General features: G+C 38.1%; 1 protein-coding gene across 4 annotated transcripts; it reads left to right on the top strand.

Moving 5' to 3' along the window:
- The first annotated feature begins 56 nt into the window (after nt 1-56).
- On the top strand, nt 57-2,638 carry LOC140893348 (uncharacterized). 4 transcript variants are annotated; one of them, XR_012153119.1, is made up of 5 exons: nt 57-190; nt 309-363; nt 1,975-2,069; nt 2,142-2,213; nt 2,356-2,638. XR_012153119.1 is itself a non-coding variant. In XM_073302404.1 (5 exons), the coding sequence occupies exons 2-5, from the start codon at nt 339-341 to the stop codon at nt 2,511-2,513; spliced, it is 297 nt and encodes a 98-aa protein (XP_073158505.1). In that variant the 5' UTR covers nt 57-190; nt 309-338; the 3' UTR covers nt 2,514-2,638. The 4 variants fall into 4 exon arrangements, 2 of the variants coding, with proteins under 2 accessions (XP_073158505.1, XP_073158504.1); XM_073302404.1 differs by having other exon boundaries at nt 2,409-2,638; XR_012153118.1 differs by having other exon boundaries at nt 1,975-2,213.
- Nucleotides 2,639-15,841: the final 13,203 nt, after the last annotated feature.

The following is a 15,841-nucleotide window of genomic DNA, read 5'->3' as shown; positions in this document are numbered from 1 at the left end:
TTTCATTAAATTCCATATTTTCTGCATTTTAACTAATGATCTCCTTTGTGAAGCTGCTAGGGTGTTTATTATTCGTTTTACCAGTTTTCAAAAATAAAGCCAAGGCTATAGTAGCTGAAAATAAAAGAAAAGGACACGGGGATGGCACTCTAGGAATGCTTTCGTGGCTTATTGTTGCGGTCCTTGATGGGTACTTGAATTGTTTTTCAGAAATTATTTGGTTTATTTATCTGTGTTCACGTCCTATATAATCTCATTCAGGATTACTCTTATTTTTCACCTAACATGATTGCCATTTTATGCCACAGGTCACTAAATGTTTTGATAACGAACCCAATATGGGTTCTTGTGACTCGTATGCAGGTAGCATATTTAGTTATTTATGGCAATTATGTTTCTTCTGAGAATAATACTGTGCACCAGTTTCCATTTTCTGTTCCTAAACTTAAGTAGTTTGAGTGGTCAAGTATGTGAGGACTGAAGTGCATTATATAGTATTACTTAATTGATGCAAATAGTTTGAAAACATCTATTTTGTGATTCATATTCCAGCTCCTTGTCCTGTCAGTTTTATAAATTCGAGTTAAATATTTTTGCACTCTAATTTAATGTTATAGTTTGAGTGTTTTAAGTGTGCTCAAGTAAAGTACAAGCAATAAAATGCTACACACAAGACACCAAAAAACACAGAACAATTACACAGCCTTTCACCAAATATAAAAACATCAATTCATTATAAACGACAGCATTTCTACAAATCAACAAAAGTAAAGTACAAGCAATAAAATTCTACTAAGACTTCATTGCATCAGTAGAATTATTGGCTTTCATTAAATTCTCCTTCTCGGCAGATTGGTCAAACTGAGCCTCAATGGGCTTAATCTCTGTTTTCTTCTTCTCCTTCAACACTTGCCTTGACATAACTTCTATTAAGAAGTTTCCTCCATTCCATACAGTTGCAATAACCTTGAGTAATTGGAAAGTAACCTTGAGTCGGCAAAAATAAGTTAGCATGAATGTGTACACACACACATTGGTCTTTTAAATTTTGTAGTGTTTTTGAACATGAGAGTGAAAAGGACAGGGATGGAGACCCGCAGCTAGCGCCTTCTTGTGTTCATTTTAAGTTTTTAACTCTTGATATATATATGGAATTAATGGATCCCAGTTACTGTCATTTTATTTATTTGGACATAAACTCTCTTTAAAAAAACTAATTTTTTATTGGACATAAACAAAAGAAAGAATTAGGACCTCTAAATTTATGATCTTAAATAAATTTGAGGTTGTTTTTTTTATTAGTAGTAGAAGTACACCTCTAAATTTTTTTTATTGAAATACAGTTCTTTGTTTACTTATTAGGATGCACCTTCATTAGGTGTCTTGTGATATTCCTAAAGTTGTTTATGAAGGAAGAATTAGGATGAATGGAAAAGTGAGAAATCCCATTTAATAAGGTGCACATTCGTGTGTTTTATGCAAACAGTTGCACATCTTCACGCATAAATTTCTTGATAGCGAGGAACATGACAATTTTCTTATGCTTTTCCACTTATATTGCTTTCACCAGTAGCAACATAAGTTAGACGTTATCCATATAATGGATAGTGGCTCAGCCTAACACAAATGCCACCCTGGAAACATTCTGCCTTGAACAGAAAAATAATCATCAATTTAAATAACAAACATTGTTGCTTGCTTAGCGGGCTTGAATTGGATACCTGTTCTTGTTTGACTCGAGCGCATTTATACAAGTATGAAAACAACACAATTTCTCTTACTTTACAGATATCAAATACATGGTATTTTTCATATTTCGGAACAATAATCATCTAATGGTAGTGCACATAAGTTCCTCAAGTTTGACTTAAATCTATTGGTTGTCCCTTTTTGGCATGTGTTTTTTGAGTTCATAATCTGCATACTAATATATGTTTAAAGTTTAGGTGCTTTACATGTTTATTCTACTTTCAGGACGCAAGCCTGGCCATTCCTTTGCTTTCACCTGTTCTTGTTCCAATGGCTCAAAGCATTGGGCCACTTTTGTCACAAATAGCATCATCACCATGGTGTGTCAAATATTTTTTAGCTTGATTTTACATGAAGAATTGACTAACAATTCAATTGTTGTTCTTGGTGAGGCTAGAAGTTTGCCAACAGATAAACTGAGAGTTTTCTATATTTCGAGTAATTGCGCAATTTACTTTATACAGGTGACTTCCACATACTTTTTTGGGACATACATTGTGAATCACTACTAGCTCTTGGGTTTTAGTCGTGTGTGCATTTGTTTTGATTTATGGTGGTTGTTACCATCTTCTCATCCAGTATTCTATCATGCGTGTATTTTTATAGAATGCCCATAAGATAATATGGGGCTTATGATGAATCCTACCTTTATATTAAAGCAAGCAAATTACGAAGTTGTTCAGCACATTTCCAGTCCTCCAAATGGATTTAGCATTCTGAGAGTTGGTATGATCGCCGACTCCGGTTTGAGGCAGAAAGCATAGCGCAAATGGCCGAGATGAACATGAAGAATTTGATTATTTGTTATATTTGAATGATTTTTATTATATTTGAATGATTTATAATATTGAAATATTGTATATTAGATTTAATTTTCAAAAAATTTGAATATTGAGTGATAATATTGAAAATTTGTGAATTATATATTTTTTTGTTTTTTATTTGAGAAAATACAACGCTTTTTAAACGTTATCGTAGGTGGAAAAAGCGTTGTCGTTACTAAAAAAGACAACGCTTAAAAAGCTTTTGAACTACGACAACGCTTTTTCCGCGTTGTCTTTGAGCGTAGTCTTTTACAACACTGGCTACGACAACGCTTTTTCGGGGACATTAACAACGCGGAAAAAGCGTTGTCTTTGGCCGTTTTTCTTGTAGTGATTTAATTGCATGTTTAAGTTTTTGATTAGTAGGTGATCATGGTGCAGGTCACTACAAAAATAATCTGCAAACTACTGCTCATTTTCGTACACTCTGCAACCTTAGGAATATGACACAATTTGGTATTGTCAACATAACGTTTTCAATACTTAATGAAATGAAGCCATTCTTGTCTCATTTTTAAGGCAAGGCAAAGTTGTATATATAATTATCATTTGAACACCAAATTGAGATTCCAAATCAATTAATCCCATAATTTAAATGAACAGACAAAATGAACATAAAACTACATTGAATTGCATCTCTAAACTAATTTTTGTCTAACTAATGTATCTCATTCATTTCTTAATGAAAGCAAAGTATTTGAAAGTCAAATCAAAGAAAACTTACAAGGCTACATTTATCTTCAGACCACAAGTTCAAATCTTTCACCAATTACGCCTAGTTGTGCAATGAACAAAATGCAAAATCACGAACTAGGGCATAATTCATAAAAAAAAAATGGACCAGTTTTAGTAAACCTCGTGTATCTCATTCATTTTTGTATGAAATTGAGTGATTAAAAAGGCAAATCAAAGCCAAACAAGTGCTCTGAGGTTGCGCTTAGATGGAAGGATTTCAAATCCATGGATTTCGATTCTATTTAATTGTTAACAATGAAACAATGGATCAAATCCATAAATCTATACACTACTTACTTACACATTATTTATATAAATTAGATTGCATTTCAAATGAACCCATTATTGGATGGACTTGAAATCTATCCTAACTAGCATGAAATATCATATAAACATGAAAAGAGTAGATTTAAAATTTATGTTGCTACTTTTATATACAACAAAAATACACTTGAATACATTTGAAATCCATGGATTCAAAATCCTTCTATCCAAGCACAACCTAAAAGTTTACTGCATCTATAACTTCAGAATCCAAACACATAAACCAAATCTACTTGACCGACTAAATCAGTTGGGACTAACAAGTGCACTATATAAAGTTATAATAAACCGGGTCTGAGTCCGGATCGTCCCATAGGGACCGATAGTTGATTAGCTAGATTTAATTATTACACTAATCTAGACAATATCATAAAAGGGATGTGATGAATTTAATAGAGATATATAACTAAGAAAATATAGAGCAACTAGGACTTACAGAGAGTTTCAATTCAATTAAAACGACCAAGGCACACGAAGGTACCGAACAAATTCATGCACATATGTGGCACAAACTAGGAGATATGTTTACTTCTATCACGGTGAATCTTCCTGTTTCACTCAAAAATTGATTTCTATACTTGTTAAACCTATTTAAGTTGAATGGATTAATTATTTATAATTAATTATAATCAAAATTAAATGCATTAAATATCTATGAATATTCAGTTTTTTTCACCCAAGACCGCACAATAAAATCGAATACTATTTCTAGTCGATTTAAACTTGTATTAATTGTTGAAGTGAAGCAACAATTGATTCCTAATCTTTAGATATTGAATCAATCAACGAATCATGCAAATAATTGGTCAAATCATTTACAAAAACAAAAAAAACATTCAACAATCAATGACTCGATGATAAACAAAGTCTCTTAAACATAGAACCACACATCAAACATAAATTAGTCTCGGCACAATCTCGTGGCCTTATTCAAAGAGAAGTCTACTCCATGAACATGATTATTGCAAACCTGTTTTCAACATCCAAACAAATAATTAAAGAATAACAGTTAAAAAATCTCAGCGTAAAAATAGCTCAGAAGAATTCTCTTTCTCTTCATTCCCTAGCTGCCGAAGAATGATCTTCCCATGTTCTCTACTCTTTTTTTTCGTGATCTTTTCCACATTTATTCACCCCTAGAATCTTTATTTTTAAAAATCCACTTAGATAGGATTTTTCTTGTAGTAACCCAGGTTCCATTTTAAGATAATAATATGTTAAACATGATTAAGGGTTAGTAATTTCGAAATGTTATTGGACTTCGGAAGAGAATTTGGGCTTTTGACTTTGGGCCGGATCGGAAGCTCCGAACCCAGATCAGAAGCTCCGATCCTAGCCACTTCGGAAGCTCAGCGGAAGCACCGAGATCGAAAGCTTCGATCCAGGAACGGAAGTTCCAATCTCCAGCTGCCAGCAATGCTCGATGACTCAGTCGCGAGTTTTGACAAGTGTTGAACATAGAGCAGATCGGAAGCTCCGATCGCCTGATCGGAAGTTCCGATCCTGGCGTGTCTTGCATGCACGCAATGAGCTGGATCGGAAGCTCCGATCCTGAAATCGAAAGTTCCGATCCTGGCCGGGAATTTTGCCTATAAATAGGGCTTCTCAGATTCATTTCTAAATACGAATTCCTGAGTTTCTTTCTTCAGTTATATAGTGTGAGATATACACTTGAGGGCCCTATCGGTTATAATAGAAGTTCTGGAATAACCAAGGTTTGGTTATAGTCATCCGGGACTAGCGACTCCAAAGGGCTAACTACGGACAAAGGTATGGTCCGGGAATCTGTTTAAGTTTTGGGAGTACTTATTAGCTTAGTTAAGGCTTATAGAACTTGTGTAGTGATACAGTGAACTTTTGAATATAGGTTTGGAACCTAGGATCCTACTATACTTGAACTAGACTAGAGGTACATACACATTGACTGAGATTGCCAGCGAGTATACATGTTTATATGTTGCATTTATTTGGCATTATTATATGGCATGGTATATGATTTACCGCTTTCTATATTCATATGTCATGTGCATATACACGTTGAGCCTATACCTTGTTATACCTGACTATAGAGCCGCTCAGCTCTATACTCGATAGTCTGTCACTGAGAGTACCGTGACGGCGGGGGCATTTATGTCTGTCTACTCTGGTGTACTGGATGAGTGTGGTTGCACCCAGAGATTGATCCGTGCAGTGGCAACACTCATGTGGTGCCGGTTCTAAGCATGACTTTTCAGATGACCCTGTACCAGTCATCATGTTGCATGCATTATATACATATGTTTACTCATGTCTATATACTGGGCGTTAGCGCTCACGTCCTAGTTGTTATCTTGGACACCCTATTCCATGGGGCAGGTCGCAGGATGGACGGAGCTGGTAGTTCAAGGCAAGACTAGGGAGCAGGAGCCTTGAGGATTTTATACAGCAGGATTCGATATAGCTGTATAATGTTTACTGTTTAAGATTTCAATTTGGTTGTATCACTACAGATTTAAGCCTGGATTATGTTACTAAGCTGATATGTAAATTATGGTTTTGTTTCCGCATATTTTACTCTGTTAAGTTATTTTGCTGTATTAAGTTTAATGCATGCTATTAGTTGCCAATTAGTAGGTGATTCCATGCAGGGTCACTACATTTTTGGTATCAGAGCATGCTTAGATTTTGGGATTAGTACTTGAGATTTAGAATTAGTTTTGAGTAATTCTTGCGCATTTGGGATTTTAATGTGCAATTCTTTTCAGGATATGGCTGACGAGAGTCACGGTAGTGTTGGCCAGGGAGGTGGTCATCATCATCGTCGCCATCATCATCATGATGATCATCATCGTCATCATGAGGGTAGACGTCGCTACTCTATTAATAAGTTCATGCAAGTAGGACCGAAACCCTTGGTGGGAGGTGAGAATCCTGAACAGGCGAGAAGTTGGATGTCTAAACTCGAGAGTACTTTTCGTGCTTTCGATTGTACTGAGGATCAGAAATTGGAAGTTCTATAATTTGTTCTAGAGGATCGAGCACGTTTTTGGTGGGATGCCAAAGCTGCTCAGGCACGTACTGAGAGAGGACAGGTGACTTGGGGGGATTTCTGTCGGGAGTTCCAGAAATTGTATTTTTCTCCGGCTGTTTGCCAAGAACAATCTATGGAGTTGCTTAATCTGAGGCAAGGATCAATGACTATTGATCAATATCAGCAACGATTTCTTGATCTGCTACCTTTCAGTCCTCATATCAATGAGAGTGATGCATCGAAGTATGATATCTTTGTACAAGGTTTGAACCAAGATATCTACTCACAGGTTGTTGTCTGTGATGACTCGGTATCTTTTGAGACTTTGGTGAACCGTTGCTGTCTTGTGGAGACTAGCAACAGGCGGGCACAGTTGATGATGCCAGGACAGCCTAGTGGATCTTTTGAGCCTCGAGCTCAATCTATTGTGCAATCTGGACCTACGTCTTCTTCTACTCCTACTACTTCATCTGGATCTCGTGGTTCACGAGGTATGTTCCGTTTTGGGAAGAAGAAGAAGAAGGAGGAGTTTTGTAGCCATTGTGGAGGGAAGCATCATGCAGCTTCATGTCGGAGAGCTACTGGTGCTTGTTATATTTGCGGTCAGCCGGGACATCTGCGGAGAGATTGTCCTTAGCGCATGGGTTCTGCTAGTGGATCGGGATCACAGGTTGGATCTCAGGCTTCTATTGTTCCACGTCAGCAGCCAGCACCCCAAAGTTCTTCTGGTTATCATCCCTAGACTCAAGGGCAGGTGTTTGCTCTGTCTCAGGAGCAGGCTACAGAGGGAAGTGATCGCATGTTGGCAGGTACCTTTCTGTTACGTGGTATTCCTGCACTTGTATTAATTGATACTGGAGCATCGCATTCCTTTATTTCTAGTCTCTTTGTTAAGAGACATAGATTACCTTATGTATCATTAGATATGGATTTAGTTGTATCTACTCCGTTGGAGCAAGAGATAGTAACTAAGCGTCTATGATGGGTTGCCTTCTGGAGTTTGAGGGTAATGTGTTAGTAGCTAATTTGATGATATTAGCGATGGCAGATTTTGACTGTATCTTGGGAATAGATATACTGACTTTGTATCACGCTACTCTGGATTGTTATCAGCGTCTGGTACAGTTTCATCCGGTTGAGGGTGATAGCTGGTATTTTTATGGTGAGGGTGCGCGACCTCCGATGCCACTTGTTTCGGCTCTGAAGGCATGTCATGTCTTGGAGTCAGGTGGGGAGGGCTACCTCATCTATGCAGTTGATATATCCATGAGTAGTACGGGTATTGATCAGTTACCGGTTGTCAGCGAGTTTCCTGATGTATTTCCTGATGAGATTCCTGGTTTTCCTCCGATGCGAGAGGTTGAATTTGGTATTGATTTAGTACCAGGAACTACGCCTATATCCCGAGCACCTTATCGTCTGGCATCGTCAGAGATGAGGGAATTGAAACAACAGTTACAGGATCTGCTTGATAAGGGATATATTCGTTCGAGTGTTTCTCCGTGGGGAGCACCTGTTTTGTTCGTCAAGAAGAAGGATGGATCGATGCGATTATGTATTGATTACAGGCAGTTGAATCATATCACCATCAAGAATAAGTATCCTTTACCACTAATTGATGATCTGTTCGATCAACTACAGAGTAGTTCTGTTTACTCGAAGATAGATCTGAGATCTGGATACCATCAGATGCGGGTACGAGACTCAGATATATCTACGACTGCTTTCAGGACCAGATACGGGCATTATGAATTTCTGGTGATGCCATTCGGTTTGACGAATGCATCGGCAGTCTTCATGAATCTGATGAATCAGATATTTCGAGAGTATCTGGATAGATTTGTCATCGTCTTCATTGATGATATTCTTGTCTATTCTCATGACAAGGATGAGCATGCACAACATCTAAGGATTGTTTTACAAACGTTACGAGATAAGCAGTTGTATGCGAAATTGAGCAAGTGTGAATTCTGGCTTGATCGGGTGGTGTTTCTCGGTCATGTGATTTCTAATGAAGGGATATCTGTTGATCCTAGTAAGATAGAGGCAGTGCTGAACTGGTCTCGTCCGAAGACGATTGCTGAGATTCGTAGTTTCTTGGGTCTAGCTGGATATTACCGTCGGTTCATCGAGAATTTTTCACAGTTGGCCAGGCCTTTGACACAGCTTACACGGAAAGATGTTGCCTTCATATGGTCCTCGGATTGTGAGGAGTCATTTCACGAGCTACGTGGACGTCTTACTACTGCACCTGTGCTAGCTCTACCTTCTAGATCAGGAGGTTATGTTGTCTATACTGATGGCTCTGGTCAGGGGTTAGGATGTGTTCTGACACAGCATGGACATGTTATTGCCTATGCTTCTCGACAATTGAAGACGCATGAGACTAACTATCCAGTGCATGATCTCGAGTTGGCCGCCATTGTATTTGCGCTCAAGATCTGGAGGCATTATCTTTATGACGAAAAATTTGAGATATTCACGGATCACAAGAGTTTGAAGTATTTATTCACTCATGCGGAGTTGAATATGCGACAGAGACGCTGGATGGATCTTCTGAAAGATTATGATTGTGAAATCAAATATCATCCAGGTTCTGCCAATCTTACTGCTAATGCCTTGAGTCGGCAGGTGAGACTTTCTGCACTTCAGACTAATGAAATATCTCATATGATTCAAGAGTGCTGTTCATTGAGTTTTACGCTCAAGCACAAGAAAGGGAGAAATGAGATTCAATTGTATACTATTTTGTCTGAGACAACATTGTATTCTCGGATTAGAGATGCTCAGATATCTAATGTTAAGACTCAGCGTTTGGCACATCTGGCCAATGGAGTTAATACATCTGGATTCCATTTTCAGGCAGATGGTTTATTGTGCCTATCTAATCGAGTGGTTGTACCTAATGGTGCGGAGCTCAGGAATGATATTCTATCTCAAGCTCACAGGAGTCGATTATTAGTTCATCCTGGAAGCATGAAAATGTATAAGGACTTGCGAACTAGATTCTGGTGGAAAGGGATGAAGAGGAGTGTGTATCAATTTGTTTCGAGATGTTTGGTTTGTCAACAGGTCAAGGCTGAACATCGACGACCAGGTGGATTATTGCAGAATCTTGAGATTCCTGAATGGAAGTGGGAGAACGTGACTATGGACTTTGTTACCCACTTGCCTATGACGTTACGTCAGTGTGATGCTATCTGGGTTGTCGTTGACCGTTTGACGAAATCAGCACACTTTATTCCTTACAACCGGGAGTATTCTTATGATCGCATGGCACGCTTATATATCCAGGAGATAGTGCGATTACATGGGATTTCAGTGAGCATAGTCAGTGATAGAGACCCGCGATTTACCTCACGTTTTTGGGATAGTTTTCAGGAGGCGTTGGGTACCACTCTAAGTTTGAGTACTGCATATCATCCGGAGACTGACGGGCAATTAGAACGGACGATTCGTACGCTGGAGGATATGCTACGTTCTTCTGTCATGGATTTTGGCTTATCTTGGCAGGATCAGTTACCTTTGATCGAATTTGCCTACAATAACTGTTATCATCGTAGTATTGATATGATACCTTTCGAGGCATTGTACGGTCGACGGTGTCGTACTCCGTTATTCTGGGATGAAGTCGGGGAACGACAAGTTGAGGGTCTTGAATTGGTGCAGCAGATTGTAGACAGGGTAGATTTGATCAAGCATAGGATCAAAGTTGCTCAAGATAGACAAACCAGTTATGCTAATATTCGTCGCAGGCCACTTCATTTTGAGCCTGGTGAATATGTGTTTCTCCGAGTATCACCTTTCAGGAAGGTGATGAGATTCGGCGTGAAAGGCAAGTTGTCTCCTCGTTTCATTGGGCCTTTCTAGATACTGAAGAAGATCGGAGATGTTGCATATCGTTTGGCTTTACCGTCAAATCTTTCTAGTATACATAATGTTTTTCATGTGTCGTTACTTCGACAGTATATAGCTGATGAATCTCATGTGATTCAGTCTACTGATATTCAGCTAGAGCCAGATCTGCCTTTTGTTGAACGACCAATCTGTATCCTAGACAAGAAGGAGAAAGTTCTTCGGAACAAGACTATACCACTTGTGATGGTACAGTGGCAGCGCCGAGGCGTTGAAGAAGCACTTGGGAAACTGAGAGTCGTATGCAAGCGGAATATCCTGAGTTGTTTGCTTTGTACTTTTGATTTACCATGTAAGATGTAATTACAGTTATTGTAATAAAACATGGTTTGATGTTTCATATTGTTATCTTGATTTTGTCTTTAGATGTTATTTCGCGGACGAAATATCTAAAGGTGGGGAGAATGTAGTAACCCAGGTTTTATTTTAAGATAATAATATGTTAAACATGATTAAGGGTTAGTAATTTCGGAGTGTTATTGGACTTCGGAAGAGAATTTGGGCTTTTGACTTTGGGCCGGATTAGAAGCTCCGAACCCAGATCGAAAGATCCGATCCCAGCCACTTCGGAAGCTCAGCGAAAGCACCGAGATCGGAAGCTCCGATCCAGGAACGGAAGTTCCGATCTCCAGCTGCCAGCAATGCTCGATGACTCAGTCGCGAGTTTTGACAAGTGTTGAACATAGAGCAGATCTGAAGCTCCGATCGCGCCGATCGGAAGTTCCGATCCTGGCGTGTCCTGCATGCATGCAATGAGCTAGATCGGAAGCTCCAATCCTGAAATCGGAAGTTCCGATCCTGGCCGGGAATTTTTCCTATAAATAGGGCTTCTCAGATTCATTTCTAAATACGAATTCCCGAGTTTCCTTCTTCAGTTATATAGTGTGAGATATACACTTGAGGGTCCTATCGGTTATAATAGAGGTTCTGGAATAACCAAGGTGTGGTTATAGTCATCCGGGACTAGCGACTCCAAAGGGCTAACTACGGATGAAGGTATGGTCCGGGAATCTGTTTAAGTTTTGGGAGTACTTATTATTAGTTAAGGCTTATAGAACTTGAGTAGTGATACAGTGAACTTTTGAATATAGGCTTGGAACCTAGGATCCTATTATACTTGAACTAGCCTAGAGGTACGTACACATTGACTGAGATTGCCAGCGAGTATACATGTTTATATGTTGCATTTATTTGGTATTATTATATGGCATGATATATGATTTATCGCTTTCTATATTCATATGTCATGTGCATATACACGTTGAGCCTATACCTTGTTATACCTGACTATAGAGCCGCTCAGCTCTATACTCGATAGTCTGCCACTGAGAGTACCGCGACGGCGGGGGCATTTATGTCTGTCTACTCTAGTGTACTGGACGAGTGTGGTTGCACCCAGAGGTTGATCCGTGCGGTGGCAGCACTCATGTGGCGCCGGTTCTGAGCATGACCTTTCTGATGACCCTGTACCAGTCATCATGTTGCATGCATTATATACATATATTTACTCATGTCTATGTACTGGGCGTTAGCGCTCACGTCCTAGTTGTTATCTTGGACACCCTATTCCATGGGGCAGGTCGCAGGATGGACGGAGCTGGTAGTTCAAGGCAGGATTAGGGAGCAGGAGCCTTGAGGATTTTATACAGCAGGATTCGATATAGCTGTATAATGTTTACTGTTTAAGATTTCAATTTGGTTGTGTCACTACAGATTTAAGCCTGGATTATGTTACTAAGCTGATATATAAATTATGGTTTTGTTTATGCATATTTTACTCTGTTAAGTTATTTTGCTGTATTAAGTTTAATGCATGCTATTAGTTGCCAGTTAGTAGGTGATTCCATGCAGGGTCACTACATTTCTTATCTCGAGTGTTCTGGGCCGCACACTTTTGCAGGCTAGAGCGTGCATTTTTTGTTTTGCGGACTCACAATTTCTCCGAGCGCGTGAATATGCACGCTGGAGCGCGCATATGTCACCGTTGGAGCATGCCCTGCTCTGACTTCAGCTCCGAAAATTTATTCTTTGTACCTACAATTAACCACATATAGTGAGGAATGTACCAAATGCATGAATGACGAAATATTCAGATATTAATGAATCTAACAATGTAAAATCATGCAAAACAGACTCAAAAATACCACATAATAACACATAAAAACGACACATATCACTACTCGAATAACGTAAGAAAAATTTGCTGCCTCGAATAGAAACATAAGGACTGTTCATATTCTTTTCAAACTCAACCCAACAACAACGTTTAATTCGAAATCGAAAAAATAACATCCAAATCACTTCATTATTTGAAATATTTGGATCTGAATCACCTAAACATTCGAATACAACACCTCAGATATAATCCTAGATTGCTAGCTGTGAAGGGAGGTTGAGCAACCCTTATCCGACATTGTACAAAAACAGAGAAGCAGAAAATCGGGAGGATGAAGAGAGGCGACGAGTTTTGTGGTTTAGGTTGAGTTTATGAAATGAAATGCAGCTTAATGAATTCACATAATCCATTAAATCATGAAATGCCAAAACTTTGTTTCTACGGTCACACATCTTAAGTTTTAAGATTTGGAATAAGAAAAATCAAAACATTGCAATATTGAAGTAAAGTCTCCAAGATTTGAAATCAGAAATGAAACTGTAGTGACCCAACGTGGAGTCACTAATTAACCAAAGCTTAAAGCATGCAAATCAAATTAAAACAGTAATCAAAAAATTCAGCGAAAACTTAATTAAAGCAATTAAAGCCTATCGGCAGAATACAACCGGTCCAAACGAATACTATAATAACCAATACTGTTATAAAACCCCATCGAAGGTAAAGTTAAAATCCCAAATACAACAGAAACCTGGTACAATACAAATCCACCCTGTTGTAGCTCAATAATCGCTATTATCAGGTCCGTCCAACCTGAGTCCTGCCCCATGGAATGGAATGTCCAGAACAAAACCGAGGATGTGAGCATAAAAATCTCAGTACGAAAGCATGAGTATACAAATGCTATGAATGCTAATGCAAGTGAAGGGTATTGAAAAACGTATCATCGATAGAATGCTGCTCACAAAAAGGTTTCATGGTATGTAGCACGCTGGACCGTCTCATCAGGAGGTGGCTCCCATATCATAAAACTGTGGACTATCCGGATCCAAAACCATGGCATCCATCCACAAAATAACATGAGGCTGAGCGACCCCTTTACTGGTAGTATCAATGAAATACAAGCTCAACGCGCAAATGCATGCAGCATAATATTCGTGACATAATAAATGCACATATAATCAATGCCACATAAAACATGCAATCATAAAAATGCATACTCAACCAAGGTATCTCGTATAGTACGTACGTACCTCAAGGTAAGCAACCTAGAGATACAAGTCCTCTAGTCCAATCCTATAAGTAGACAATCATTGTATCACTATTTATCCTCTAAAAGCCTTAACTAGACTAATAGATACTCACTTAGACTAATCTGATTCTAGTAGTATACATGCGTCCATCGTTAGCCCACTGATGACGATAGCCCCAAAACTCGGGCACAACTCCAGCAGCGCTTCGTCGCCTCTTGGCCCTCGAGAAGGACCCCTAAAAGACCCTAAAATCGAGCTAGAAAGCTGAGGGAAGAGAGGGAAATTGGCAATTGAAATGGCCATTCTCGGCCTCTATTTATAGACATAGATCTGATCGTCCGATCTCCCCCAAGAAATCCCCTCCGAACACGTGTCTTCTTATCCAATAGCTGGCTACCGATAGAGTTCGGATCGTCCGATCCCCACCTTCAGATCTTTCGATCTCTTGGTCTAGTCAAATCAAAGCCCATACTCCTTATCTGAACGCGATCGGATCGTCGATCCTACTTTGGATCTTCCGATCCTACTTCGGATCGTCCGAACTCTAACCTAGCTTCCGAACTGTTCGGATGGTCTGATCTCTTGGCTTGTCCAATTCGAATCGTCCAAACTCCTGGATACTTAGAATAAATCTGGACCATTTTCGAACGTCTTGAATGCGAGATTTCACTCCTTTAACTTATTTCAGAACTCTTTAATCTTATTTTAGGAAATGGATTAGTTAAATTAGTAGTCGCCTAACTACATAATCTCTTAGCACAGACTCTTACATATATTCATGTTTTAAAAATAATTAAAAAATGATTCTTACACTTAGAATAGGGAAGCCCTAGACCAGCCCTAGATCGATCGATATGCACATGGAAAGGGGAAGCCTTACGACAAAATTTTCAAATCAATTATCTGCGCTTCCTTGGATCGATATGCACTTTGGAATTCACCATCTTCCCAATCGATTATCTGCGCACAATTGGCGAGAATGGGGGAGAGTTTTTGGAATTAAGTCATTGATTAAGGAAAAAAATAAGAGAGAGAGTGTGTGTTTAACGGTTCATCTTGTTACTTCTTCATTTATAAATGAAATTTTTTATTTTATAGTCTAAACATTTTTATAAATAGCCTTATTCTTCAGATAATTTTTAAAACATTTTATAATTTTTTTATAAAAAAATACTTTTATATAAACATTTTATAAGTACTAGTCCAAACAGTGTAAAACAAGAAAATACCAATAAACCCGTAGTTTTTGTTTGAAAGTGAGATATTCGTGCAACATCTTATACAAAAGCAAAAAATTATTCACTTAATCAGGTATAGTATAAACTCAACCCGAAATATGTTTCACCTTATGTAATATAGCTTTTAACATATCTTTGTGTAGAGGCAGTTGAAATAGCTAGACAGACGTGCGTATCTTGTTAGGGCTTGTCAACTTATACCTTGTCAAAAATAGGTTAATTTCACCGAGAACCCATCCATATAATTATGTCCAAATTTTTTAAGGCCCGTGAATTGACACTTTCCGCCACATTTGATTAATGGGCTCTATGGGAAAATGGCCTACAAAATATTCAACGATCTTTAAAATATTTATTTTTAAAAATAAAATAAAAAATTTATGAAATTTTTTGATGATACATTTATAAAAACTAAAATAACATCATTTATAGAATCACATTCAAATTATTTCTGATAAAATATTAGCATCTGTTAATCTGAAATAATACGTGGAATTAGAATATAGATTAAACTGGTGAGATCATTATATATACTAGCAACCGAGCACACACGTTGTGTGTGAAACATAATATGTTTACACATTTTTTTTTTGAAAAATTCAATTTAATTACCATATTGTACAAAAATAAATATGATATAAGATTTGGTAAGATAATTCTTTATATAAAATAAATATGAT

Source organism: Henckelia pumila, chromosome 3 (genome assembly GCF_033568475.1).
Source record: "Henckelia pumila isolate YLH828 chromosome 3, ASM3356847v2, whole genome shotgun sequence".
Taxonomy (NCBI): domain Eukaryota; kingdom Viridiplantae; phylum Streptophyta; class Magnoliopsida; order Lamiales; family Gesneriaceae; genus Henckelia; species Henckelia pumila.
The sequence above is the reverse complement of the archived record's forward strand: the minus strand, read 5'-3'. Positions and strand labels throughout refer to the sequence as shown.